At 37.5% G+C, this 26,179-nt stretch overlaps 2 protein-coding genes across 2 annotated transcripts in view; both read right to left on the reverse strand.

Annotated features, from left to right (window-relative positions):
• The window catches only part of nkiras2 (NFKB inhibitor interacting Ras-like 2), a 179,088-nt gene that overhangs the window by 122,722 nt on the left and 30,187 nt on the right, over positions 1–26,179 (reverse strand). The gene's annotated exons all lie outside the window — the stretch shown is intronic.
• The window catches only part of LOC110161672 (disintegrin and metalloproteinase domain-containing protein 11-like), a 46,518-nt gene that overhangs the window by 18,484 nt on the left and 1,855 nt on the right, over positions 1–26,179 (reverse strand). Inside the window, exons 2-12 of the mRNA XM_055152713.1 lie at positions 24,212–24,402; positions 13,501–13,577; positions 11,886–11,952; positions 5,548–5,630; positions 5,408–5,471; positions 5,244–5,304; positions 4,527–4,699; positions 3,319–3,384; positions 3,029–3,195; positions 2,051–2,135; positions 1,882–1,972 (exon numbers count right to left, since the gene is read on the reverse strand). Of these exons, the coding sequence (XP_055008688.1) occupies positions 1,882–1,972; positions 2,051–2,135; positions 3,029–3,195; positions 3,319–3,384; positions 4,527–4,699; positions 5,244–5,304; positions 5,408–5,471; positions 5,548–5,630; positions 11,886–11,952; positions 13,501–13,577; positions 24,212–24,402 (1,125 nt within the window). The remainder of the gene's footprint in view (positions 1–1,881; positions 1,973–2,050; positions 2,136–3,028; positions 3,196–3,318; positions 3,385–4,526; positions 4,700–5,243; positions 5,305–5,407; positions 5,472–5,547; positions 5,631–11,885; positions 11,953–13,500; positions 13,578–24,211; positions 24,403–26,179) is intronic.

Below are 26,179 nucleotides of genomic sequence, written 5' to 3' on the forward strand. Positions count from 1 at the left end.
TGAATCCCCCCTAGCATCCATCACTGGTCTATTGTTCAATGGCAGCCCCACTCTAACCACCAGCCCCTCCCTCCCAGATCCAGGTGACTAATGTATATAAGTCTAATTACGGAAGAGCTCAACAGGACGGAGCATCTACACTGAGAGGGGCCACTCACATCCCCCTCACGCCCCACTATCAATCCTGCTTTTACCATCACTATCTCTGCTACAGTACGCTCTATGACTTATGTCCTCTATTATAATACCATGCTATCTCATGCAAGAGTAATAAATAAGCATGTAATTCAAACAATTTCAAAGCTTCTCCCAAGATTGTTTTGAAATTTCAACATATTATTTAAAGGTGCATTTTGTAAAATTTCTGGTCTGTCAAATGCTTTTCTCCATGGAGATGTTATTGCTTTGTCTGGAATGTTTCACAGTATGGCATTAAACTGTTCTATCTGCACATAGACCAAACCAGACAGAGTTACAAGTCAGATCTGTGGAGAAGCAACCCAGCTCACACTCAGAATGTCTATTTTTCTAGGTATTTTTGAGCCATAAAACCACTGGCAATTTAATAAATGTAAGGTAGAGGTGTTTAATGTCATACTGTGGAACATTCCAGAAAAAGCAATGTCATATTCATAGAACCAAGCAGGTGATAGACCTCCAACCACAAAGTTACATACTGCACCTTCAAGTGAGGAAATCATAACAATCATAATTCTTACAAAGACATAGTCAAATATGTAGGCATGTTTTCCCATTTGACAATTAACAGAGGTGGGTAATACTAGCAGTTATATTTACTCAGTTACATTTACTAGTAGCAAAAGCTTTATATTTCTGCACAATTCATTTAGAGCTTGGTCAAAATCACGTTTTGTCTCATAGACTTAATCCCGTGTCTCATTAGAAATGTGTCTTGTCATATCTAGTTAAGAGACCCGGGTTTGACTGATTGATTGACTGATTTGTTTTTATTTCGAGACAACAGAAAAGAACATTTCTCGAAAAGGTTTGGAAAGAAAACTTATATTAACTCAACCCTATTCATTACATAGTTTCAAAAATGATGCTGATCCCAGTGAAATCCTGATGAAGACTTGTTTTGGTCCTGAGTTAGTACTGGTTTAAACTTAGTTTAAAGCAGGTTTAGTTTTGGGTTTAGTCCCATCTAAATACAGTATATACTCTTTTCTCTGTTACCCTTGTATATGAACATTTGAAAGCATGAATTGTGTTATAATTTATTATCTTCGCTATTTAAACTTATGTTAATTACTGTGTATTACAAAAACTGGGATGAAATTGTTTCCAGAGTAAATTAATAAATGTACTTGTTTCAAAATGTTCCCACTGGACCAGCTCCTTCAGTTACAGACTGCAATTATTTATGTACTTGGTGACAAGAGACCCCTGTAAACAATCTTTTCTGCTTATACAAGCAGTTTTTCTGTGACTATTTTGCATTTCCGTCAAAGGTAATTTACGACCTTGTATGACAATTATGCAAAATTTGTTTAAATCCACATATGTCCAGACTTCTACAGTTAGAATTTTCTCCACTTCTCCACAAGGAAGCTTTTTTGTAAGACGTGCATGCACCTAGTGTCTCTACCTTCACTATTCTGGTATCAGATAAAGGGCTTCTTTCTGCCTGGTCTGGAATCGCTTCTTTCACAATTACAACACTGGGCTGCAACCAACCCATCTCCACTGAAGCAGCAAAACCATCATCCTCACCAACATCAATGTAACTTATCAATGTATCATACTCCTTGATTAAATTCCTGATCCTCTTATTTGTTGGGACACTAAGTTTTATCTATTCAATAAACAATTCACAAAATGTATAATTACAAACATACAAATATTCCCTATTGATTTTACCTGCAGAGTTGCGCAAATTGTTCCACCTCATCCCGATGTTCTGCCCCAGACTTTGGCACAGTGTGATGGCCATGGCTCCTACACTCCCAAACTGTAACAAAAACATAAACTTAATAAATATTTTATTACTTAGTTTGAATAAATTTTTCTTACTTTACTGTGTCCTCACCTCATTAACGCCTCCACCTTTCGTCAAAGAACACACCCCTCCTGTGTAGGCCGTCCCACTTCTACTACTGTGAAAGGTCCGACCTCTGCACATAGAGAGAGAGAATTTTAATATTTGGTTTGAAACGGCTTCAATATATTGGCAAGTAGCAGGAAAAACACTGAAAAAGTATAGGTGTACTACTTTTCAGGTGGAGAGGGTATACTCGCTAGCCTGATTCATCACCTGGTTTCACTTCGTAGAAACCGTCTGATCTTGCAGCATTAGAATTCGTTCGCTCGACGGTAGGCAGGTACTTTTTTAATTTAACCAATCACTGCTATTTGGTTGTGACATATATAATGCACCACTAATGGGGCTAACTGGTATATTAAGCTTTTCCCAAATCCGATAGGAAGGGCAATAATGTCTTTCCCCTTGATAAAATTCACCAAACATTCTCTTTGTTCCGGCTTTAAATCCTCGATCTGGGGAATTGTTGCCAACACAGAATATATGGCTCTTTGCTGATTGGTTGGTGCCCGAACTCACACTTCTGGTGTTTTTGCGAATGGTCTAGTGTATTTTGATTCCTGACCTAGTCGCTCGAGAGAAATTAAATTGAGCGAAGGCACCATGTGGTGCCAGCCTGGCTATGTACTTGCTTGTCTCCATTGAGAATACCTGGAATGTTCTACAGTTTTGTTTTGGGTTTTTTTTCTCAATAAAATGTCTATAATTAAATATCATATGTCTAATACATACAGGCAAAATATTATCTATTGGGATAGATATGTTTTATGCCAAATTGGGGACTACTATAACCAAAAAATAAAATAAAAAATTGTCTATTTTTGGGTTAAATCCTTGCTTAATTTATTCTGGTTCAACCCATAATAGTTGACAAAATAACATATAAACAAGATTTGTTTTTTTGAGTGTTGATCAATGCCTTGTTACACATAATAGTAGTAGTTTTAACATAATAAATCCACTTACGATAAAAGGTGTACAGCATCGCACTGTTCTCTGATGTTGTCTTTTCTGTACTTCATGAAGTTTTGTAGAGTGACTAGAGGGTCCTCCATCACAGGCACCAGGTCTTTAGAGGTCCACGTCTCCATGGCAACCAGCACAATCCGAGTGTTCAACTGCTCCTTAAAGATCTGTGGACCAAACCAAGATCAGCAAGCCAATTAGTGTAAGGCTGTTTAAGCAGCAGTGAAGACAAAAATAAGGTATGAAAAATAATCTTTATAAGGTTATGATATATGATGATTGACACTTACTGCATCGGCCATGTTGACAACTGCTTTGGCAAAATTCTTTGTTTGGCTGTTTTTCAACTTCACAAACTAGAAAAAAATATTTATAGGTGAGAAAAATAACAAGGATTACTTAACAGGTTTGAGATTGTGTGGAGTTTGTATATTCTCTCCGTGTTGGTGTAAATTTCAAGTACACCCTTACATGTTAAAAATATGGTCCAATATATGTAGGGGCTAGGACTAATTTAGAAAAAGTCAACTAAACTTTCCTTTCTTGAAAAAACATAGAACTATTATATTTTAACAGGCCCGTTGGCAGAAATTTGGGGAGCCCCCTCTAATATAAATTAGCAATAGACCCTCCTGTCTGCTGCACTACATTTTAATACCACAAAATCTATATGGGAAAACAGTGGAGGACCACACACCCGCTCAGTCAAACCAAGTACTATCACTGAAGAGAGATTTGAATGTTTATAAATAGTTTATAACTGTGCTCAATTTAAATTTTATGAAACAGCGTCTGCCACCTGCTTGTCTCCATGGACATGTTTTTGCTTTGCCAGAAAATAGTGCTGTAAAAATTTGGGAAAAACTTGAACTGTGAACTGTTTTTCTGACAAGTATTGAGTTTAGATTTGTAAAAAGTAGGATTCTGTTCAATTTAAACATCGTAAATATAACTCCAGGAGCATTAACATTTGAGAAGAGACTGAAATATGAACTGATAAACTAATACAAGACTTCTATGAATTTCAAAACACGTTTGTAGATGTCTAACCTACAGGTACAACAACACTTCTCAGAAATGTATCTCTAAATTATAATAGGGTAAGTTTGGTTGCTATGTACCTGTAGGTAAATTTGTTTTGCAGATTTGAGAGACTGGTCCCATGTTTCACATTTCATTCATTCACACTATACACAACAGACACATATATAAAATGCATTACAATAAGGTGTTACAGTGCTTCAGTCTACAGGAATGAGTGCAGCCTTTGTGATTTGATAGACTCAAACTGCAATTTCAATATGAATACGCTATATTGCGTTGCCCTACCAGAAATGTTACATAGCATGGCATTAAGATATCACCATGGAGACAAGCAGGTTAATATAGTACATGTAAATTGGCCAGTGTTCCTTATCTGAGATTAAGATGTAAACTACAAGATTAAAACCACAAGACTTCTGTCAAATTCACAGTAAAATGCCCCTGTTTTTCTCACCATCTCATTGTCGTTGACCACCATGAGCTCGATATATTTGGTCTCGGTCTGGACAGAGGGTCTTCGGATGTAGCGCTTGGTCCTCCTCAGAGCGTGTGAGGCCTTCTCTGGCTCCGGCTGCTCCCAGGCTCCATCACCTCCTCTGCTCCACCGCCCACTGTCCTTCACACAGTCTGAACACAGCAACAAGTTTACAGAGAAGAAAATATAGCGCTGGGGATTTAAATAGAGTCACGGTCATAAACTTTTTACTTGCTTTTAACTGTCGCACATCAAAGTATCAAGTATAGCCCATAAATACAATTTTACATGGAACATTCTGGAGTTTTATTTCATTAATAAATCATCTAAAGTCAATAAAATCCTACAAATAATATTAACATTAATTACTACTATAGTTAAATCTACTACTACTACTACTACTACTACTACTACTACTACTACTACTACTACTACTACTACTACTACTAAGCCGTATAGATCAAGTAGGCAATGGAAGTGCCTTGATAAGTAATTTGACTAATTATGGTGCTACAAAGCTGGTTTCATCTCTTAATTTTTTAATCAGAACAAATTCTACCTGATAATTTAACATGCAGTAAGTACAATTATATAACATTCTCAACATTCTAAATATAGCTTCAAAAAACAAACAAACAAACAACCAAAAAGCAGTGCATTAAAAGGATTCCATAAGTTGGATAAATGTGTGTATACCTGTACAATGTGGAGTAAGTCTGATATCAGGCATTCGGCGAATTAAGTGAGCACCATCTTCCTACAAGAAAAACACATAAAAAATAACTGTAAAAAAGAAAAAAAAAAAAAAAAAAAAGAATAAACCTAAAATGATACATCCAAATTGAACACAAATAATTTACCTTGACACTTCCATTCTGCACAGGTTCGATCCCATAAGAAAAGAAGCCATCGGAAAACATGCCACTGAAGAACATTTGAGAAAATATATTAACAATTTTGATTTGTATTTTTTTTAATTTAACTTAACATTTTGTCTTACCAAAGGCCATGACAGGTGGAGAGCGCTGCCCAGGACCCCGGTAAGTCTCGTATCCTGCCCTGGTAATAACAGTGCTCCCCTCCCTGAAATCACAATAATAAATCATAAATCATCTTTTTTTCAGTTAGTTACTCATTTACTCTTCCTCAGCTACTCTTGTTGATTGATTGAGATATGGATTATTTTTCTACTTTGGCTTAGTATGGTAGATCAAATGCCTTCCTCAAAAGCTGTGCCAACATTTGGTTTAATAGGCTCCCCTACTGTCTCTATCAACTGAGCCAAGGCCATATAACTTATTAGACAAAGAAAACATTTATTTAACAACACCAAATGAATACCACACTGCTGACTTTTAACAGCAAAGAACTCAGTCTCAAAAATCAGTGTGTTCATCTTTTCACAATATAAAGACTGAGCATAGACTGAATAAAGAAGTGGACTGAGGGAGAACGTCAACCACAGCGTTCCGCTCCAGTCAAATGAAGCTCATAGAGGCAGGCAGTTACAGGAGCACATTTGAAGCTATGTCCATATTAGGAACAAAATAGCAAAATTAAAACACCAATATAATCTAGAGTGGGTTAATATAAACATTTTAAGACCAAAATGAGACTCCCTCCAGCAGTTACAGAGAGGGGTGACAGATTTGTCAATGGAGCCAGAAGAGCCTCCATGCTCGCGTTCTATTTGGGACATGGTGGTAAGTAATGAGCTCTTGAATAAATTATGCTTTCCAAACAGAACAATTTGTATATTATAAACATTTAAAGTTTGCCGTTGTTGACACCACTGACTGTATGGCAAAACACATGCACAACACTAATACTGCTAGAATCTCCACATGAGTGACATTGAAGGACGGGTCAAATGCAGAGGACAAATGATCCTACAAGGACAATAAAAGTGCACCTTAACCATAACCATTAAAATATGAATCAGGTCATATTATTCTTTGTTCATTTATCTTGTCTAAACAGGATAAAATATGGCTGTAAATGACCCTGTGCCCTTAGCCTCCCAGAGACCTGCCCACTGACCTTCTGCTATGTAAATGTCTCCTTTATGCATGACATTTAAAGCATGAATTATACAGTACACGCAAGTTCAATCACACTAAATTGAAAACAACAATGATCGAAATATAGCTTTAATTTTTTTATTAAAGGTCCTATATTACACAAAATTGACTCTTGTGAGCTTTAAGTCATGTTATAATGTTGTTATCTCCTCAAAAACATACCTGGAGTTGTTGTGTTTTGTCAAGGGGTCAAGGTGGGACAGAGTGTTTTCTATTTGTGAGAAGAACTTAGCCTAAATATGAGGGATTTGTGTGTTAAACATGTGTGAATGAAACAAAACACAAGGTATGTTTGTGATGAAGAAACAACATTATAACCTCGATAAGAAAATACCGCAATATAGGCCGTTTAATTCTAAATCATAACAATGTTTCCTCCTATCCTCCCTTCTCCTCTGTGTGCTGCTACCTCAGACAGGGTTCACACACCTCTCCTCAAGGTCACAGAGGAGGGAGATGACCTGGAGGTGAGGTGATAAAACACAGAGGGGGACCTGTGAGAAAGTGGGGTCGACCTTGCACCCAGACACAGAGCACCTCAGAGCTCTGAATGGAAATGTGAGGGTGAGATCAGCCATGACGCACTGGCCTAGATCCACAGGGCTGGTCCCATGGAGAGGAGGAGGAGGAGGAGAGAGAGGGAGAAGAGGAAGAGAGAGATGAGGAGAAAGGTTGGGAGTAGACCTGTTTTTTAGGTTCAGTTTTTATTGTGGGTACCTTTTCTTTGCAAAAGTGGGGAGATTTTTGCGATTTTAGTTGTAATGTGATAAGATTTGAGATGTAGAGGGTTGAATAAGACATTTCCATGGCTAATTACTGGTCAGTGATACTATATCTTAATATTTAATCAGAGGCATAAAGAAGTTTCAGTATTATTGTTTATCGCAATGTTTATGTATACCAATATATCATGATTCAAAATTTGTTCGTGACAGGACTAGTGGGAGATGATGGGAAGAGAAGAGGAAGGAAGGAGAGAGGGAGGGAGGACAGGAGGAGAGTACTGTTGGAGAGACACCATGAAGGAGAGTTGGGTAGTGAGGATGAGAGGTGACATGGATAAAAGGAGGAGGAGAAACAAGGGGAACAAGGAGAGAAGCATAAGGAAGATGAGTGTGGAGGAGAGGAAGGAGAAAGAGAAGATGAAGAATGGTGGTGTAGGAGGGAGGAAAGATGAATGAGAGAAGGAAGGGGGGAGAGGAAGGTAGGACAGATGAGGAGAGAGGAGGAATGTTGGACAAAACTTGAAGAGAGGAGGGAGAAGGTGCAGAAGAAGAGAGAGGGGTGAAAAAGGGAGGTACAAGGCATATGGAGAGAGGAGGGGAGAAGAGAGGGTGATGAAGGAGAGAGGAGAAATGAGAGGAAAGAGGGAGCAAGGAGGAGAGATATAGTTAACACTGCTCTTCAGGTGAGGACTCTCCCCAACAGAGCTACAATCTGCCCTCTCCGTGGGCCACTGCTGTGGGCCGTTTCAAAATAACCGTCCATTAGAACACTAAAGACACTTTCAAAACAAATCTATTCTTTTTCTAAACACAAAATAGAAATAATAAAATATTAAAAGGTCATAAAAATCAGTAAATCCTGGTTGCTTTTTTGCACAGTTTATATAAATTCTCAATTTTTAAAGGTGCACGATGTAACTTTTTTGGCAGAGGTTTGCTACACTCTTGTCTCAGTGGAGATGTTATTGCTTTTCTTGGAATGTTCAACAGTATGGCATTAAACTTGGAAATAAAACACCAGCAATATTCAACAAATGTTTCATAGATAACTTCAGTTTCTAGCAAGGCAATAACATCTCCGTGGAGAAAAGCAGGTGATGTACCCTCTATTGGAAAAGTTACATAGCACATCTTTAACTGAACTGATATAACTTTTTAAAACAATATTGTGCTTGGGTAGGGTTCAAACCAGTCACCCTTCCATTGGTGGGCATTTTCTAAAACCTGCTCTGCCACTGCTCTTATAAACTCATTAAATTGCATAAAGTGATATTAAAATAACTTCTATGTGGGTTCTATTATTTCACTATCCTAGTCATTCCCAGATCTTTCCTCTGCGTTTTTTTTTTTTTTTTTTCCATAGAAGCCAAGAACTTAATGACATCGGCGAGCTCACCGGTTGCTATGGAAACAGCCATGTGATTGGCCGAAAGCTCAGAAGGATAGTTTGTTCGGGGATGGCAGTTGTGGGAGGAGACAGTGGAGTGCCGGTGGTGGGCGGCTGCAGACACATGAGTGGCATATTTGTGTTCTTTGCCCATCACCAACATCATCATCCCCACTGGACATCAACACACACTAACTGTACTACGCTCCAGACTTGAATCACAATAAATATATACTTAGAATACAGTTTTTCCACAGACTGCTGGATGGCTACTATAATATACAAAGTCCATTTTTAGTGTTACTAGGCATGTCAACGTAACAAATTTTCAAGTGCAATACATTGCTGAAGTAAATATAGACGATAATCGATAATATTGAAAGCAAAATATAAAGCATAATTATCCACAAAAATGATTCAAAATGTACAATATTGTAAAAAAAAATATGAGCTGCAACAAACAAATAACAGAATGCAACACTTAAGTAATTAGTTTGTATCTATAATGAGTCATAAAAGTTTATAATTCAAACATCTATATAACTCAAATCTTATCGTAGTACCAAAAAATAACAAAAATGTTCCCACTGGTTCAAAGAAAAAATCCCCATGATAAATATTGACTTTCAAAAATGATTGTTCCATCTTTCATGTATTGAACGTTAAGTCAATATAGTAATTATCGTGACAGGCCAGTAATTGCTGCTACCGTTTTATAATTATTCCTGATTATTGACATGATGATCAATGTTCCCATTCCTCTTGTATGCAACCAGCTCTATGAAATATAAAATTTGAATAACAATGTAAATTTCATGTGCTATAAACAGCAAGATTAAAATAAAAAATAAAAAAAATTTAAAAGGTACATTTTGTAACTTTTCCAGTGGAGGGTCCAGCATATGCTTTTCTCTCTGTAGATGTTATTGCTTTTTCTGGAATGTTTCACAGTATGGCATTAAACCTTTCTATCACCATGGAGAGCAAGCCAGACAAAGTTACAAGTCAGATCTGTGGAGAGGCAAACCCGCTCACAGTCAGAATGCCTGATTTTCTAAGCAGTTTGAGCAATAAAACCACCTGTAATTGAATAAATGAAAGGTACAATTGTTTAATGTTATACTGTGAAACATTACAGGCAGAGCAATGACATATCCATAGCAACAAGCAGGTGACGGACCCCCAACCAAAAAGTTACACAGTGCACTTTTAAAATTGTCACGATTTGTTATCTTTATTTATATATTTTGCAACGTATTGTGACCGATCTTTCTTGGAATATTGACGTAATTAGCAGAAACAAGACAAGGCATTTAATCATTGGCATTTTAGTCACAGTATTCAAAATTTTTTCTCCAAAGTCTGAAATCTGCTCCAAAGCGCATTCTTTTACTGACAGAGTATTGGCTACAGACCTCACGATTAAAAAGCCCCATGTTGCTCATTGACTATTAAAGCAACTGGATCTCAATTCAATTAAAAATGCATTAATAGTGCATCCCTGACTATAAACAAACAATAAGCGCATACTATTGTCCAATACTCCATCTCATTGATTCACTCTCTCACTTCTTTTTGCCATAGGCTTCCACTGCCCTTTTGCTTTTCCATTTCATGCGAGTAACTAAGGCACAGAACAGAGAAGCTACATAGAAACTGCAGCCTAGTTTTACCACAAAGAGCACACAACGCACTTTCCAAAAATAGACAACAGAAAAAAAGATGAGACGCACACATAATTAAACATAACATTAAAATAGCGGGGGTGGTTTTGCATTTTCAATTAAATCCAGTGTTTAATGGATTTAACAACAACTTAACTAAACAAAAAAATAAGAACTAAAATAATATACCTTGACAATGCGACCACAAAAATAGACATGATTTAATTTCGATTTATTTCTGAATACAGAAATAAATCAGGTCTAAATCAGGATTAATTAGAGTAGATAAATAGCTTTTCTAAATGTGTATTTAAGATGAATTAAAGCATGAAACAATTGGGTCATACTCATATTATTTATTGAATTTCCTTCAAGGTCAATACAGTATATATCTATCTGTGTATTAAAAGAGGACATATTATGCTTTCGTATCGGTATTTTTAGAATTGGTTCATGTTAAATCACAGTGTTTATTTAAAAGAACTTCAAAACAGGACCACTGACAACCTGTTCAAAACTGCCTCTTTATAGTACAAAACCATAAACGTCATTCCAACAGAGCTGCTTTGCCGAAACATGTGAGGATTGAAGGAAGTGCAGAGCATCTGGCGTCTCAAATGTATACTTTGCAGTGACATCAAGTGTTCCATGTGTATCTCTATGGTGGAATGTTCAGCAGTTACCATGGTGATACAATGCACCAATAAGAAAACACTGCAATTTTTTAAGTATTAAGATTGTCTGAAAAGCCTGTGATCAATACAAGTATTCACGGTTCTGTTTAGGTGTTTGATTTTCAACAAAAAATGTGCGAGTGACTAACTGAAAAACTGTTGGCAAATGCTAGCTGTAATGTTATTTGAGAGGGACTTGTTTAAGAGCACAAATCAGTCTACCCGTTACATAGTTCCAGTTAAGTCTAAGTTAAATTTGTTGTGGTCAGATTTTCAAATGAAGCTCTGATTAAAGTCTAACAAGAATCAGACAGAGCAGTGCCTACAGTTAGCATCATGCCCTCAGAGAATGTTGATGACATCAGCTGCAAAGTATCAATATTACTCAAACATGCAATAAGAAAAATGGATATGATTAAAGCTCTTACTGGTCTATTTCTCCAAAGTGGATCTAGTTCTAAAGAATATGACAGATAGAACTAAGAAGAATAAGCAATAAGACTAAGAAATTTGCAATACTAAATATGTATGTATGTCAAAACCAAAAACAACCAACAAATGAGTGAACTAAACCAGGTCTATAACGATTAAATTATCTCTTTCTCAACAAAAACAGAACTGAAACAGCAAAGTAGAAAAGTAAAACTGATTTTGACTTGTCGCTTGTTAACTCTCCACCAAATGTCCAAATGTCTTCACACCTCGGTCATCTCATTAATATGCTGTTTGCACTTCTGACATTGAGTATTTGAGAGCAGAGCGGCGTCGCCCACACTCACACACACAGATATACACACACAGCCTTACCGCCAATTGAGAAGGTCTGCCATCCTGCTTAAAGTCCCGCTCCACATATTCAGAAGACAGGAGGTGGCTACAGGGAGAGAGGGAGAGATAAGTCATACCTGTAATATATTCACATTTATAAAGTTTTATGGTTCATATGGTAGATTTATGGATGAGTGACAGCCGAGTGAACAGTACTAGAGATTGACCGATGTTTTTTGTTTCATGGCCGCTGCCGACATCAACTGTTTAAAATCCAGAGCAACCGATGGCCAATCAGCTCTGCCAATATTTTTGGGCTAATATATATTTTCCCCATATATATATATAATTTAAATTGACCAAAAACTAACCCTCAGCCCTTTTTTTTTTTAAACAAAAACCTTTAAGAAAGCAGTTGAGTCACATTTTGTGCAGAAGTCACTTCATATTAAAGTGATAAAATAAACTTTGTGTGTTTTTAAGCAGCAGTTTGACCAGTTCAACAGTCCTAAAACTACAGCAAAAGGTTACATTTTTCATAATTCTGAAAGCAATGAATAAAACAATACAAGATGTATATGAATCGTGATAAACTCAAAATCGTAATCTGGCTCCCATAAAAGTGTGATATTCATACTTTGCTATATCTACCTCCCCTGTTCATGGATAATAAATTCTACATTTCAAAATATAAAGTTTGGAGTTGGTATATGGATATGTGAAAGAAATTCTGTGATTTTTGTGGCAAGAGCACTAACCCAAAGGTGGGTGGTTCAAACCCAGCTCTGGCTACACTGAAGTTGTGTCCTTGGGCAACACTTCATCCTCCAAGTGTCTATGAATGCTGGTGTACAATGGATAAGCGTGGGCGAGTATGTCTTACACTGCAGGGACTGAAATCTGTATACAGACCAAAATGTAAGGACCTAACTATAAGAGATATCAGAGCAGCTATGGGTTTGGAGTAAAGAGTAAAGAGTAAATTTGTTAAGAATAGGATAAGTAATTAATATAAACTGTTTAAACTGTAGACTAAGGTTATCTGACCATAATGAAGTGATGTAATAGCAGTTATAGATATATAGTTATAAAGAAGCCAAAGAGTTATAGTAGTGGTAGCATTAGATCTAGATAATAGTTTGATTTACTTATAGCTACTCATAATAGTCGGGTATTAAATTGACTTATCCTCAAAATACTAAATAGAATCCATTTTATAATACACAGTTTAGTACTATCATAATACTAAAATGTCAATACTAAGGAGTAGACTTGTTACTGATTTCAATACCACAATGATAATTTGAAAAACTCCTTCTTTAGAAATAGCTTATGATATTAAACATTAAATAACAATACTTTCTTTTATATTACCATGTAGTGTTATATCTGTGTAATCCCTCAGTCGCTCAGGTAGGTTCCATAGTGGTCCGTGGGCGTATACTAGTCTATGTGCTCTTACTTATTCTGATACACCTCAAGATCATTCTAAAGAGTCATTTCTGTCAGTGAACGTGGCTTTTTTAGTATAGATACCTGCTCAAATGAGAATCTAGTTTCAATACTAGTTTTAGCATCGATTAGTATCTGATTTTTGATACTTTTGCCAACCCTAAAACAGTTATAGACAATCACATATCAAAAGAAGTCTTACTGGTTTAACTCCAGGTCCAAAGTGAAGGTTTGTCCAAACGCTGTGAGTTGAAAACTGCTCTGAGCCAAATGCACCGGCTGCAAAAAGACAATACAGAAAGAACAGTCAAAAAAAGAGACAATTCAAAAGATGATTAATCAAAGTGTAGCCAGCCACTTCTGTGATTCAGCTCTAAAAAAGTCTGTGTGAATTTGACAAAAACCCATGAATAATTCAGCGAGATCAATAGAGCATAGACTGTTAAAAGCTTCAGCTGAAATCATGATTGATAAACTCTTTCTTGGTCGATATTTGGCCGGCGTCGTCTGCGGCAGTTTCAAGACTTTTCGTGGCTGTGAGAGCTGGAGGAGAAGAATTATATAGAACACCTTTAAAATACTTTCTTTTAAAGGTACAGTGTAACTCATCTTGTCTCCATGGAGATGTTAATGCTTTAGATGAGATTAGATTTATTGTCATTGCACAAAATACAATAAAACTTCGATAGAGCAACACTTGAGCAGTAAAAATGCACAATTATAAACACATTCTCACATCCTTAACAATAAAAACACATTAAATAAATAAATACTACATACAAAAAAATGCCAAGAAAATCAGTACATGTTACAAGTCAGATCTGCAAAGAAACGATCCAGCTCACAGTAAGAGTGCATGCAGTATATTTGAGGACTAAAACACCTTATAGTGAAATAAACACTAGAGGGGTAACTTTAAAGCCATACTGTGGAACATTTCAGTCAACGCATTAACATCTCAATGGAGAAAAGCAGGTAGCAGACCCTCTATTACCCATAGTATGCTATTTTCTGATCTTTATAGATGTATGTACAGTATGTATTAAAAAATATAACTGGAATTGTGTTTGTTGTGTACAGGAAGAGCTTCACTGTGTTTTTAAGCTCCATAAACCTTCATCAAAAATCATTTGGAATAATTTCAGAGCTAGGATTGCCAATCTCTACTGAACAAAATGTAAAAAGTAGCTGTTAACTTGAAAACTAACATTATATGACATTTTGAGCATTTTGAGATGTAGACAGATTAATAATAATAGATTACTCAAACATATGTGAATGAAACAAAACACAACCCAGGTACATTTTTAGAAGACGTAACAGCATTCTTACATGTCTTAAAGTTCCCAAGAATCCATTTTGTGTAATATAGGACCTTTAAAAGCTGGGAGCATGCTCATTTTGCAGTGGCCTCTTGTATTTCTGGATGTGTGTAATGGACAGATGCCCCGGTGTGGACCGGAGCCAGAGCTGGAGGTGCGGGGACAGCAGGAGGCGCCGTAGAGACTTTAGAATAAACACTGTGTCTTCTGTGCAGTCTGGACCAAACCGGGCACCACTGAATCATCACAGTAAAGCCCGTTTTTCCAGGAATATTTCTCTGCAATGAGCTCGGATGACAGATTTCTTACTACAGAGAGATGAAGAACAGGGTGGCTCAATACTGAAGGACTTTGTGTGATGTCCATCTAATTTACATATCTAATTATGCGTTTTCTGACAAGCATTGCAATTCCAATCAGACTTGCAGTTTATGTTTGAATAAATGGATACTCTTCACATTTTAAACATGTCTACAAGAACTAAACTAACACTTAAGAATGGGACAAGATCTCGTGCCACAAGATCTTGCAAGACAAAATTGACCCATGATTCTGCACATGTGTTTTTCCCCTCATAATTCTACATTTGCCATGGATAAAAAAAGGTTGACTTTACAGAATAGCTCCTCTTGAGAAGCTGTAATACCAAAAAGCAGAGCTACAATGACAGCAAAACTAATGAATTAAATAAAGCCAATGAATGGCACAACTTATTAATTGAAAGTGACATCAAAATCTGGTCTTGTCTCGATCCTTTAGAAACTGTGTCTCGTCTCATCCCTGCTAAAACTATAATCACATTTCAGAACATGCTTTTATAGGTGCAGATTTCAGCAGAACCAGTGAGCAAAGCGCTAAAGTCTGTTAATCTGAGCTGAGATCAATGTGATTTTATTTATAAATGATATGTGACCAATGAGACCAAAGAGATAAGCCTGTGTTTTTGTTAATCGTCATATCATCTTTGCACTGTTTTCCTTATGACCTCTTGTATATAACTGGGATATACTGTATTTATATTACTATATTTGTTTTTTTGTTTTTTACTTACTATGTTATATTTGACACCAGTCTCTTGCTCTTTTTTATTGCTACTTATATAGAAGTTCTTCATCTGACTGCATGATCATGTTTGACTGGGCTTGAGACTCGACTGAGGGCTAGGGGATGGGACAATAAAGGATAATATAATTTATTGTTAATTTATTGTTTAATTGTTTGTGGGACGTTTTATATATTTTTGATAATTAAGAGGGATGATACCCACATTTCTCTGTACGATATTTTCATGATATTGTGAATATACAAAATTTCTGTCATAGTACAAATAATTAATGTTAGAATTAATAATTTAAGCATGCTTAATTCATCATGAAGATTGGACTGAAACAGATCAAACGATCATGGTACATGTAGCTCTCTCTGTTTTTTAGCTATTGCTGCACCATAAAAATGAATTTAAGTGAAAAGACTTGTAATTCGATGTATTGTGATGGCCCACGATATTATTATGAGGCTTTTGACAATACGATATAACGATATTTCGGTTATTGTTACATCCCTAGTGATAATCGCCAACTATTTTATCACCAGAATGTGCAGAAGTACTAGCCTGATTCATTAGCCGGTTTCACCATCTGACCTCGCAGCATTAAGATTTGTTCTCTCGACAGTAGGTACTTTTTTTATTTAACTAATCGCTGCTATTTGGTCGTGACATATGCAATGCGGAACTAATGGGGCTAACTGGTATATTAAGCTTTTCCCAAATCCAGTAGGAAGAAGGGCAATAACGTCTTTCCCCTTGATAAAATTCACCAAACATTCTCTTTGTTCCGGCTTTAAATCCTTGATCTCGGGAATCATTGCCAACACAGAATGTATGGCTCTTTGCTGATTGGCTTGTGCCCAGACTCGCACTTCTGGGATTCTTGCAAACCGTCTATTGCATTTTGACTCCTGACTAGAGGTAAGATCTAAAGACCGAGCCCAAGCCCGACCCGACCCGACCCGAAATTCGGGTCGGGTCGGGTCTAAAATGTCAATCATTACTTCGGGTCGGGTCGGGCTTCAAATAAATATATGTTTATAAAATGTATGCTAAAACGATGTGTGGATACTAAACTAAGGAATACTTGTTATAAAATAAATAATATGGATAAAACAGAGAAGTAATGTAATGTAATTGCTATTTAACTACTAAACAGGAGCTGCAGAGCCAGAGCTCTGCGCACGTGAACGCCCCCTCTTAATTTAATAATCTTCCCCTCCGCAAGTCTGCATCTATTTTGACCTGGTATCCCCAATATGGAGGAGCAAGAAGTTAAACTAAAGGCAGGAGAACTGAAAAGACAAACACGCACCGGTAAGAGTGAGGTGTGGAAAAGCTTCAAATTGATTGTTGAAAATGCTACAGAAACTTGCGTTGGCTTCACTGAATGTCGTCAATGTGGCGCTTTGCTTTCATACGAGAGCAAAAAGACTGGCACCTCGACGCTGAGCACTGCTCCTCCTCCCGAGTCCTCACAAATAAAATATGACATTTCGGGTTTGCTTCGGGCTCGGGCCTGCAAATCAAGTTAATTGGTCGGGCTCGGGCCGGGTCGGGTTTTAATACCCGCGGGCCGGGTCGGGTCGGGCTGGATTTTTTAGGCCCGATCTCACCTCTACTCCTGACCTAGTCGCTGGAGAGAAATTAAATTGAGCGGAGGCACAAGATGGCACTGTGTAACTTTTCTGGTAGCGGGTCCATCACTTGCTGTTTCTATGGATATGTCATTGCTCTGCCTGGAATGTTCCACGGTATGACATTAAACAGCTCTGCCTTACATTTATTCACTCAATGCTGTTTTATATCTCAAAAATACCTAGAAGAAACAAGCATTCGGGGTTGCCTCTCCGTAGACCTGACCTGTAACTTGGTCTGGTGTGGGCTCCATGAAGATAGAAGAATTTAATACCGTACTGTGAAATATTACAGGCAAAGTAATAACATCTCCATGGAGAAAAGCTTTTAACTGAACCTTCCACTAGAAAAGTTACACAATCCACCTTTGATCTCAAGTATTTTTGGCCATGATAACTGTGACACTGAATTTCAATATCGTCTCATATCTACAGAGGGCGTGGGGACCAGACAGATATCAATCTGTATAAAAATTAAATACAAAGAGATATCAGTTTGTACAGTATCTGGTCTAAAAGCATTGAAAAAGCACACACAAAACCCTCTCAGCATCACAAGTGGGTTCAAAATAACAGTAAAAATGTACTTGAAAAGCTCCATTGTACAGTAAAGCGCTGTGTCATCTGATGTCGACACAGAGCAACGTCACAGAAACAAAAGAAGTTCAACTGATTCTAAATTTATCATGTCCCTCACGACGGGCTTCAAATACTACAGAGACGAGCGGAGAGGAGCAGAGCCATCCACACGACACTAAAGCGCAAACATTACACTGCGAAATCTCAGCGCAAGTGGGTAGTCATGATTTACTTGTGTAACTTTTAAATAAGATAATACTTCTAGAAAAGAGTCTATCACACCATTCTTAATGAATCTGAAACACTGGCTCAAAAGAAATAGGACTGTTATAATCACTGAAGTTTTTAATTTTTTTTTTTAACTCTAATGTTGTAATGAGTTGACAGTTTGTTTGTTACTGAATGTCTAAATGTCTGCAGAGTGCCAAATGCAGTCTCTTGTCCTCGCCTGCCATTAAAAGGTGCATTGCGCAGCTTTTCTGTTGCAGGGTACGTCACATCACCTGCTTGTCTTCGTGTTATTGCTTTGTCTAGAAAGTTCTACAGTAGAGATTAAACTATCTATCTCAAGCGAAACAACCATAGGCAACATTACAGGTCAGATCTGTGGTGATGCAACCCTATTCAGAGAGAGAATTATTGTATTTTTGAGCAATAAAAACACCTGTAATAAATAAACGCTACATAGATGTGTTTAATGTCATATCATGGTCAAGCAGGTGATGGACCCTCTACCAGAAAAGTTGCACAGTGCACCTTTAATATGCAATGTCCCTTTAAGTAAAAGAAATAAATAAATACTTGGAGCATTCTTCTACATGAGTCACTAATAATAATAATAAAATTCAAAATCAATAATGCCGTGGTAGTAATTTTTTAGCTACGCTCTGAAAATTAAAATACCCAGAACTAGAGATGCACCAATCCAATACTGTTCTCAGATATTTTTGACCGATATATAATAGCTACATATCAGTTTTATCTTATTTCATTTTTGTTTTAAGTGTTAAATGCTGATTTCAATCTGGCATCAGTCGATATTGGGCATAGGAAGATATTTAAAGCTATTAAAGCTGCATCCCTACCCAGAACATTTATGAGTATTGCAATTGAGAACAGATTCATATTTTTCTGATTGGTTGAGCTTTTTACACACCTCCCTCTCACCTCCTCACCTCTCTCAGTATGTTATGTTGCAAATAAAACATACTTTTTTGTAACTGTACAAGACAAATCCCATGACAAAATTGTACGTTTTTAATCTATTAATGTAACATATTTGCAAATTGCCATTTCAACTGTTAGAGTTATTTAAAAAGCTGTAATTTGCCTGACCATTTCTACTTTTTCTAGAGTTTAATTTTATGTATACAGGTTATAGTGACTAGAGCCTGACTGATATATCAGCTGGCTGATATGGGCACCTGGAGACATATCGGCTATCGGCCGATATGCTTGCTGATATGGGCCGATATTTCACGTGGGCATGTTATACCTCGTTATAAAGCTTAGACTCTCTACATTATGCTTCATTTAATCCAATTTACAGACAGATAAATGTCCTAATATGTGGCTCCGCATCAGTATTTATCTGTCGTGTAATTTGTCTGTGTCTGTGTCCATACTGTCCCTGAACACACCCCCAGAGTCACGTCACTTCACTCACGTGTTCTTGTTTACACCCGCAGCGGTGCGCAACACTGAGATTATATTCTTTTTCGGACAATCGGTTTGAGTCTGGATTAAAAGGACATTTATTAGTGCAGACTTGTGATGTGAGGAGGAGCCTGTGTGAGCGGTGAGTGTTGGAAATACATCGACTTTGAAGCTAGTTTTGGCTATTTGTTATTAGCGATTAGCTGCTGTAGCTCCCGCACATAAACAGGCTGTTTTCTATTGGCATATTGTAAAGTGACTATATTGGCCGTATATTTGCTACTGGACCACCATTGATATGTAAATGAGCTGTGAATAGACGTGTGAATGATCCACATTTATGCATATAATTAATTACCGCGGTGCGCACGTTTTTATGGCTAAAGGCTAATAGCAGTAGTTTCTTTACTAGCTAGGAGTTATAGGTCGGTCGCAATCGAAGCGGCTCTTAGAGCCGGCTCTTTGAAGCAAACAACGGGAGCATGTTTCTTATTGGGAGCCGTGTTTTCTCTTTTTCTCACTTTTTCTCTTGTAGACCCGTAGTTTGACAGCAGCAGCGGCTGAAAACGAAACTATGCGTGTGCATAGGATAAAAAAAAAGTGCATATTTGGCTGCAGTTCAGCATAAAATGAATAAACCAGGACTAATCTTGGGCTCGAGTGAGGGAGAGACCGAGTCCCGACACTCAGTCCTGGTTCAGTTCTGGTTTAGTCCTGTTTTACACATGGTTTAAATCCGTTTTAGTCCTGGTTTAGTCCTTTTTCAGTCCTGGTTCAGTTTTGGTTTAGTCCTGCTTGCAACAAAACAATCTCAAGAGTCGCTTGGGAGCCGAAAGAGCCAGCTGCTTTAGTGAGCCGAGCCAAAAGAGCCGGTTCTCCAAAAAAAAAAAAAAAATGGAATACCCATCAGTAGTAGCTAGAATGTGATGCAAAAATGCCATTAGGCCAATCTACTGTATGTAAATATGACGTAAAGAGTCAGAATAACAATAAATGTTGCCTAAATAAACCAAATTTAGAATCCACTAGAGCCAAACCTAAGTTTTTTAAACAATTCGAGATTTACAGTGAATTTTTACATCACTAAATATATCGGCGATTATATCGGCAGCTCCAACTAACATTATATCGGTTTCATATCGGCCACAACAAAATCCATATCGGTCGGGCTCTACTAGTGACATGGAGTATAGTAGTACTTCTCCACAGCCTACAGAGTCATATGTGTTACTACAGTTTAACATGTGGCTCTGTCATGTGTGAGTAACCTGATGTGCACTCTCGTAACAGTTATGCAGCTTATATGAACTACATTTTACCAGCAGGCATGACAGGGAGCTGAGAGGGCAGACAGGACGGAGGGAGAGAAGGAGAGAGAGGGATGGAAGAGATGATGCAAAAGAAAGAGAGGGGAGCAGAGAGAGGAGAGGAAACGAGAAAAAACGAGAGTGATGAGTAAGAGAGAGGGGGGTGTTATGGAAGGAGTGATACAGAGGGATAAAGAGAGAAAAGGGGGCACTGGCAGGAGAGGGAAAGAGGGGGAGAGTGCGAAAGAGAGTGTAATGAAATGACAAACATTGGAAAAACACAGAGAAAGCAAAGGGTAAAAAGGATAAGAAAAATTGAAGGATGCAAAGAGAGATCGAAGAGTGACAGTATAGTAAAAGGAGAGAGGGGTAGAAGGAGAGGAAAGAAGGAGAGAGACTGAAAGGGATTTTTACAGATTTTTATTGTGTCCGTCAAAGAGAGAGGCAGAGGAGTGAGAGAACTGGAGAGAGCAAGAAAGAGACAGAAAGAGAGACAGTGAGAGAGAGGAAGACTGGATGGAGAGAAACAGAGAGTGAGTGAAAGAGAGACACACAGAGAAAAGAGAGAGAGGGAGAGGCAGAGAGAGAGCGAGAGACAGTGACCGAGAGCAAGAGATAAAGAGAGAGAAAGACAGAGTAAAAGAGAGAGAAAGAGACAGAGAGAGAAACAGAGTGAGTGAAAGAGAGACACACAGAGAGAAAAGAGAGAGAGGAGGAGGCAGAGAGAAAGAGACAGTGACAGAGCAAGAGATAAAGAGAGAGAATGACAGTAAAAGAAAGAGACAGAGAGAGAAAAAGAGAATGAGTGAGTGAAAGAGAGAGCGACACAGAGATAGAAAAGAGAGTGAGTGAGTGAAAGAGAGAGCGACACAGGGAGGGAAAAGAGAGTGAGACAGAGAGAGAGAAACAGAGGAAGTAGTAAAGAGAAAGAGGCATAGTAAAAGAGAGAGAAAGAGATAACGAAAGAGACAGAAAGAGGCAAAGAGAGAAAAAGAGAGAGTGAGTGAAAGTGAAAGAGACACAGAGAGAGAAAAGAAAGAGAGGGAAAGAGAGAGGGACAGAGTAAAAGAGCGAGAAAAAGAGAAAGAGACAGAGAGGTAGAGAGAGAAAAAGAGAGAGTGAGTGAAAGAGAGACACACACACAGAGAGAAAAGAGAGAGACAGAGTAAAAGAGAGTGAAAAGAGTGAAAGGGAGAGACAGGGAGAGAAAAGAGGGAGAGAGAGGGAAAGGGAAAGATTGAAAGAGAGAGCAAGAGAGAGAAAGAAAGATTGTGGGTATAGAGAGCTCTTAAGACTCTTGAGCCACGCAGCATTTCTCACTGAGGCTTTATTCATTATTAATGGGACATACTTCACCACACCACTGAATTATGGAGGTCCAGGATCATAACTGCCGTAACGTGATCGTCCGTGGAGCCGGAGAGCTTTATGGACGACCTCTGCAAAACTCTCATTTCATTTAGTGTTTACAAAGTCTGATGCAACCACATATTGGCTATAAGGCGGCAGGCCCAACTTCGAAATGGAGTTGGCCAGTATTATTTATAGTATTGAAGACAGCGCAATCAGCCAAGCCAACTGAATTAAACACATTTTGATATATACACATAGCTTTACATAACTAATACAAACCACAACTCTAGGGCAATGTTTTAAGGTGCAATAATTAACTTTTCGAGTGAAGTGCCCACCACCTGATTTTCCTCCACGTATGAAATGATATTGCCTTGCCTGGAATGTTCCACGGTATCTCATTAAACTTCATAAATCTATCTTCAGGGAGACAAGCCATCAGGAAAATTTCAAATCAGATCTGAGGAGAGGCGACCCTAGTATTGGTATGATATTTTTAATAGCAAAGTAGAAATGTATGTAACTTTTTGAGTGAAGGTAAATGATTTTGATATATTCTGTACTTTACTGTACATAATTAAACCAAACCACAACTCTATGTCAGTGTTTTAAGATGCATTATGTAACTTTTCGAGTGAAGGACATGCCACCTGATTTTCATTTGTGAGATGTTACTGCTTTGCTTTGAATGTTCCACAGTATGTCATCAAACTTGTCTATCTCCGTGGAGACAAGCCACAATTAAAATTGCAAGTCAGATCTGAGGAGAAGCAACTCACATTTAGAATTCATGTTTTGGTACAGTAACATGAGTAATAAAAACCTGTAATGAAACAAATAAGTTAAATACTATACTGTTAATAATCAAGCAAAGTAGTAACAACATGTGCACCTTCCAACAGAAAAGTGACATAGTGCACCTTTAAATAGCTGAGTGATAAGCAATAGAAGTATTGTTTGTGTAATAATTTTTACACTATATTAATAACTTTTAGATTACATAACAGCAAATAGGCAATTAAGCCATAATTATTGTAGATAAGATTAGATAGTTGTTAATTCAGATTTACAGTGTAATAATAGAGAGTTCAAGGTCACCTATAAGTAGGCCTGTCATGATAATTACTATATTGATTTATCACTGAATATATAAAAACTACGGTCAATATTTAGCGTGTGTGTATTTTCTTTGCACTACAGAATGATTTGGGTTATTTTTTGGCTATATGATAAGATATAAGCCGTAAAAATGTTGAATTAATCACTTCTGTGACTGCAAACTAAGTCCGTAAGTTTTATCGCAGCTTGTGATTTTTAAATCTAGAATAGGGTTATTGTGCCAGTGGCATAAATTAGTCTAAGTATTCATGTATATCATCTATATTTACTTCAAAATTTGTTATTGTGACAGGCCAACTAAGGAGAAGATCACTCTAAACATCTGGAATGTAATATAAATAAACAATTGAAAGGAATGACAAAAAAACAGTAATATTTGTTGACGGCTATTAAACGTTTACGCTATCAGTCTAAAAGCTGATTGTTCACGCTGAAATGCTGATATCTGAAAGTTTTCTCCTGACATAAACTCTATTTGACAAACTGGGTCAGACTGCAGTGAGCCCCCTCCACTGAGAACAGGACGCAGCTGCAGAGGCAACAAAGGCTGAGCTCTGCAAAATTATGAACAAATTAAAAGAGACCTGTCATGTTTCATATTTGTTACAGTTAAACCTGAACATTTGTTTCATGTTGGTAATTAATAAGTAACAACACAGATACCCCTCTTCTTATTAAAGGGCCCATATTACACTGTTTTATGATCTATGTTATAATGTTGTTTCCTCACCACAAAGAAACCTAGAGTTGTGTTTTGAAAAATGTATTTACTCAAAAAATGAAACAAAACTCCAGGTATGTTTGGGATTAGGAAACATTATAATAGATCAGAAAATAGGGTAATATGGTCCTTTTAAAGCAAATATCAAAAATAGAGAGAAGACAAACTCACTGATGTGTCTAAGGAGCTGTTGTTGATCCTCGTGTCCAGTCTCCTGTGCTCCATCTCTTCCTCTGTCTCTGCGTGCTGGACCAGTCTTTTGGGGTAGGTGACTTCAGAGCCGCTGTCGCCGTGGTCCCGCCGTCTGCCCAGAGAGAACCAGTCCCCCACATCTCTGTCCTCCTCCGGGCTGGGCTCCTCACCTGCTCCACACACAGGGCAAGATCAAGTCAATTTTGTTATTGGAGTAGAAGTACAGGTACAGAAGCAAAAAAAGTATGGCATTAAAAAATCTACTTAAAGGTGCACGGACCCCCAATTTTTCGGTTGGTCTGGTCTGTAACCTGCTTGTTTCTATGGATATGTCATTGCTCTGTTCAAATCATGGCATGCCATAGCTCAAAAATACAGAGAAAAACAGGAATTCTGACTGTGAGTGGGGTTGCCTTTCCACAGATCTGACCTGTATGTTGGTCTGGTTTGGTCTCCATGACGATAGAAAGGTTTAATACCATACTGTAAAACACTCCAGACAAAGCGATAACATCTCCATGAAGAAAAGCATTTGACGCACCCTCCACCAGAAAAGTTCAGGATAAATGCAGTATAAAAGGTATTTATTTTTGTTTGTTCAGATTATGAGCATGTTAAAAATAAACCCCTCAAGTCTCAAACAATTATAAAAATACTTTTACTTTTCAGTCCAGTTAAAAAATGTGTGGAATAGAAAGTACAGATACATGCTCACAAATGTAGTGACGTAAAAGTAAAAAGTACCCACTGTAAATCTACTTAAGTAAAGTACAGATACAGATTTTTTTTTTTACTTAAATATGCATTTTGTAACTTTTCTGTCAAATGCTTTTCTGCCTGTAGATGTTATTGCTTTGTCTGGAATGTTTCAGAGTATGGTATTACACCTTTCTATCTTCATGGAGATCAAACCAGACCACATTACAGGTCAGATCTATGGAGAGGCGACCCCGCTCACAGTCAGAATGCCTGTTTTTCTAGGTATTTTAGAGCTATAAAACCACATGTATTTGAATAAATGTAAGGAAGAGCTGTTTAATGTTTAATAAGAAGTTACACAATGCACCTTTAAGTACAGTACATTGCTACTTTTACTTATGTTCCACCAGTCTAAGTGAATCACTGTAATTATGCAGGTCATATAATGTGTAGGTATACGGATAGGGCAAACTACAAACTAACCTTTCTCCATTATATAGCACAGACTCACCCTGACCTTCATGAAAATGCTCTGAAATGCCAAATAGTACGCTCATTTATACATGCAGGAAGTGACTAAGCTTTGATGTTGACTTATTTAAGTGTCCTTGAGGAAAACACTCGGTGGAACAGAGGATGTGAGCTGTGCACTCAACAGAAAAGCGCCTGTCAGTGTCATGTCAGTGATCTCATATTGTTTTAAATAATGATACGGGGAGGCTGATGCTCAGTGGTGAGAGCAGTTCAATTCCAGGCTTAACCAGTGGATACTGTCATGTCCTTTAGCAAGACACTTTGACCAGCTGTGAAAGGTTGATGGTGCAAATTAGCAACCTCGGTTCTATCTAGGCCTGTCACAATAACAATTTATAAAGCATGACCTATTGCTACATAGATATACTACGATATATTATAATACTGAAACTACTTTAAACCACTAATACAATAATAATAATGCAAGATAATCCCAGTAAACTATTCTAAATACAGTATCACTAAAAGGCCTGAGCTGCAACAAATAAAAAGCTGAAAGAACCTATAATTAGCCACTGAAGTCACTTATTCAACCTTTTACAGCTCAAATATTATTGTGTTACAATAGAAATACCTCCAAATCTTCCAATTTTTACACAGAAGTTGAACATACGGTAAATACTGAGCACCAAAATATATTCTTCTAGCTTTCTTATACTGAATGATAAATTGGTATAGTAATTATCGTGAAAGGCCTACTTCTGTCATGGAAGC

This window comes from Boleophthalmus pectinirostris, unplaced genomic scaffold (genome assembly GCF_026225935.1).
Source record: "Boleophthalmus pectinirostris isolate CB_2022bp ecotype Guang Dong unplaced genomic scaffold, ASM2622593v1 HiC_scaffold_17, whole genome shotgun sequence".
NCBI classification, from domain to species: Eukaryota; Metazoa; Chordata; class Actinopteri; order Gobiiformes; family Gobiidae; genus Boleophthalmus; species Boleophthalmus pectinirostris.